Here is a 3,317-nt window from a genome sequence, read left to right as displayed (position 1 = left end):
GACAGAGGAGTGGGAGGAGGCGGCGCAGTTGTGGCGAGCAGAGCACGGTCCCAGTGCTGGCGTCCCCTGACCTCACCCCTGGACGAGGCTGCCTCTTGAGCTTGAGCACAAGTGCCAGGCCCCCAGTTTCCAGGTTCCCTCGGGTCAGCTTTGAGGTCAGTGTCGGCCGTTCCTGTCCACGCAGCTGTGGGCTGAGGGCTCAGGCCGCCAGGACTGAGGCGTCCAGTGGGGCTCACGGGGTGGCCACCGTCTTCACTCTAGCAGTGTGCGCAGAAGTACCTGAAGCGTGGGCGTGCAGGTGCCCATGAGCACCTTGGGGCGGTCTCCATGGTGTCGGGGCCGCGTGGGGGGGACATCCCCTTGAATTCTCAGGCAGGGTCGTTTTCACCTCGGTGAGGACAGTCTTGGTGGGGGTGCGGCCACTGGGTCAAGGTGCTTTGTGGGGCTTGTGTCCTGAGCCCGCGAGTGCCCCGGGCTCCATAAATGCTGTGTGAGAGGCAGCTGCAAACCCTGGGCCGAGCTTGGGTCCTCGCTGGGGTCCAGGGAGGGGAGGCGAGTGCGCAGGCGCCTCAGTGCCATGGGGAGCCCCCAGCGTGGGCGGGGCACATGTGTCTCTGCCGTCACAGCCGGTCCCTCTCTGCTCCGCTGCTTTCCTCTCGCCTTAGACGCCCGTCTCCAAGGTTGGGTTCTGTTCCAGCAGCCTGTGTGCCCTTGGGCACGGGGGTGATGGTCAGGGCTGCTTCCTGGAGGAGGTGCGGCAGGGTGGCTGCAGAGCCCAAGACCACCTGCCGGGAGCAGGGATCTGGTAGGCCTTTGAGGAGGCCAGAGGCCCCGTGCGCTGTTGGGCAGGAAGTTGTGGGGTCCGAACGTGTGGTGAACCATTGGCGTGCTAGTCTGTGCTGTCGGGGTTGCTGCACTGGGCCTGTCACTGACGGGATGACAGCGAGCCTCCAGCAGCCCGGGACTCAGGCCTTCCACATCAGTACGTCTTCTTGCGAGTTCCGTGAGTGGCAGACGGAGGTGGGGGGGCAGAACCCCGACTGGTCCTGATTCGTGACCCCCTAGCCTTAGCCAGCCCCAGGCCGTGGCATGTATGTACCTGGGGCGCTCAGGAGTCTCCGGCTGTGGACAGACTTTCCGTGTCAGACGGCCTCTCAGCATCACGCTTCTCTGCTGGCCCGTACCTATACCTGATCCTTTAAAAATTCAGGTTTCTCAATTCTGATTTCTCTGAAGAAAAGGCAGCTCCGACGTAGGGGTTTGAAATGGGTTTTCTAGACTACAGAGTTCATCCTTTTGGGGAACTTGCTGACGCCGTGCTCAGACGGACTCGTGTGCTTCGCTCCAGTTCTGGAAGATTTGCCCCATGGACCACATTCTGGCTCGCCTGGAGATAGACTCCCGCCCCGTGGCTCGGCGCCTGGTGAGCCTCATCTTCAACTCCTTCCTGCCTGTGAACCTGCCGGAGCGGGCCTGGTGCGAGCGCTGCGTCACGCTGCTCCAGATGAACCCTGCAGCTGCCAGAAGGTTCTATCAGCACGCCCATGAGCATACCGCCTGCACCAACATAGGTGTGTATGCTGCCCTGCTTTACGCCGGCGGGCCCTTCTCCAGGCCTCCCGCCTCGCTGCTCTCCCCACAGCGTCCCCAACACGAGCGGGGAAGTGTCTGGGGCTCGCTTTGTGGAAGCGCACAGCCTCACTCTTGCTTTCTTGCTGTTTCAGCAAAGCTGATCCATGTCATCCGCCATTGCCTCAATGCCTGCATCCGAAAGGCTGCCAGAGAGTGCGAAGGGGGCGACGCGGAGAGGGAGCCCCAGGACCTGAGTGTAAGTGCGCTCCCCTGGAAGTCCTGGCCCTCCTGTCCCTGCCTGCTTCTGCAGTGGTGGGATTCAGACAGGCTCTGTGTCACTCCTGTCGGAGTCGCAGCATGTCTGGGCCCTCCTTGCTGAACCCAGGGGGTCACAGAGAGTGGCTGTGTCATCTGTGCTGAGCCCAGGGGGTCACAGAGAGTGGCTGTGTCATCTCCTCTGCTTTGCCACCTGACCTGAGGTAGCACAGCTGGACTGGCTTCTGGCATCCCTGAATTTTGCAGTGAGGGAGGAGTGTGCCCCTCTAGCCACCTCCATGAAGTTGTAGAAATGTCTCGGTGGATTTCTGGGGCTGAGTGTCATTTGGAATGATTTCCTAAAAAGTCCAATTCGTTGATGTGACCCTAACTGCCGTTTCTTGAGAACCCAAAGTGACCGGTTATACCAGAACGCTGGTGTTTGGGGCTTAGACGCCCCTGACCCAGCCACCGAGGCTCAGGCAGTGAGAAGCCAGCAGGGCCCGTACACTGCGACCCTGGCTGGACAGGCGGTGGGGGCTGCAGCGCCCTGACACCCTGCCCAGGCCCGGGTCTGTCTGGTGTGGGGTCATCCGTGACAGCGGCATTGCCCTCTGAAGAGAAGGCAGTAGCACGTTACCACGCACGAGCGGTGCTTACGTTACAAGCCACTTCCTCTGTGGCTGGCGGGGCTCAGCTCGCGGCGCCCAGCCGAGTCAGGGACTGGACTAAGAGGAAGGCACAAAACCAGCTCAGCCTTTGGCTGTGGAGAGGCTCTTGTGTGTTCATGGCCTGGGCTGACCCCACCCCAGTTCTGCAGCTGACAGGGCTCTGCCTTGGCCCTGCCTGTCCCATGGTGGCTTCCCTGTCAGTTCCTGCCTGCGTGTCTGAAAGACAGAGTGGTGATGTGGGCCCAGCACCCCCATGGCCACCAGCCATGCCTGTTGCTTGCTGGTTCTGCCACCAGCCAGCCTCTCTGGTGGAATTGTTCAGATGTCCTTTGAAAGAGAAGAGGCGAGTGTGAGGCGTTCTGTCATCACGCCCCTGGCCAGTGGCATCTGCTGGCCACGGCCTTTCAACCTGGCCTAGGAACTGTGCCCAGAGCCTTGGGGGAGGTTATGCTGATGGTTTAGATGGAACTGGAGTCCCTTCTTTCAGGCTCCCTGGCAGGGGGCTGGGGCATGGTTTTCTGGAGGGCACCATCTGTCAGGTGCTCTCTCCAGACCTCAGTGGGGATATACAGTGTTTGTCTTTCATAGTCTATATCCTTCCACTCTGAATCAAACGATAGGGCCTCCTAGTAATATTCCATAGGATATATGTGCCTCCAATTTTTTAAACCAGTGATCAGTTTTTTGGACACTCGGGTTGATTCCGTATCTTGGCTGTTGTGAATAGTGCCGCAATAATCGTGGACTTGCAAATGTCTTTTCGCAGTGTTTTCCTGTCCTTTGGGTAGACACCCAGGAATACCATTGCTTGGTAATACA

At 59.8% G+C, this 3,317-nt stretch overlaps 1 protein-coding gene across 1 annotated transcript in view; it reads left to right on the top strand.

Moving 5' to 3' along the window:
* The window catches only part of NCAPG2 (non-SMC condensin II complex subunit G2), a 71,592-nt gene that overhangs the window by 39,802 nt on the left and 28,473 nt on the right, over positions 1-3,317 (top strand). Inside the window, exons 15-16 of the mRNA XM_027770066.1 lie at positions 1,349-1,571; positions 1,725-1,828. Of these exons, the coding sequence (XP_027625867.1) occupies positions 1,349-1,571; positions 1,725-1,828 (327 nt within the window). The remainder of the gene's footprint in view (positions 1-1,348; positions 1,572-1,724; positions 1,829-3,317) is intronic.

The sequence above is a fragment of the Tupaia chinensis genome, unplaced genomic scaffold, assembly GCF_000334495.1.
Source record: "Tupaia chinensis unplaced genomic scaffold, TupChi_1.0 Scaffold000110_1, whole genome shotgun sequence".
In the NCBI taxonomy this organism is placed as follows: Eukaryota; Metazoa; Chordata; class Mammalia; order Scandentia; family Tupaiidae; genus Tupaia; species Tupaia belangeri.
The sequence above is the reverse complement of the archived record's forward strand: the minus strand, read 5'-3'. Positions and strand labels throughout refer to the sequence as shown.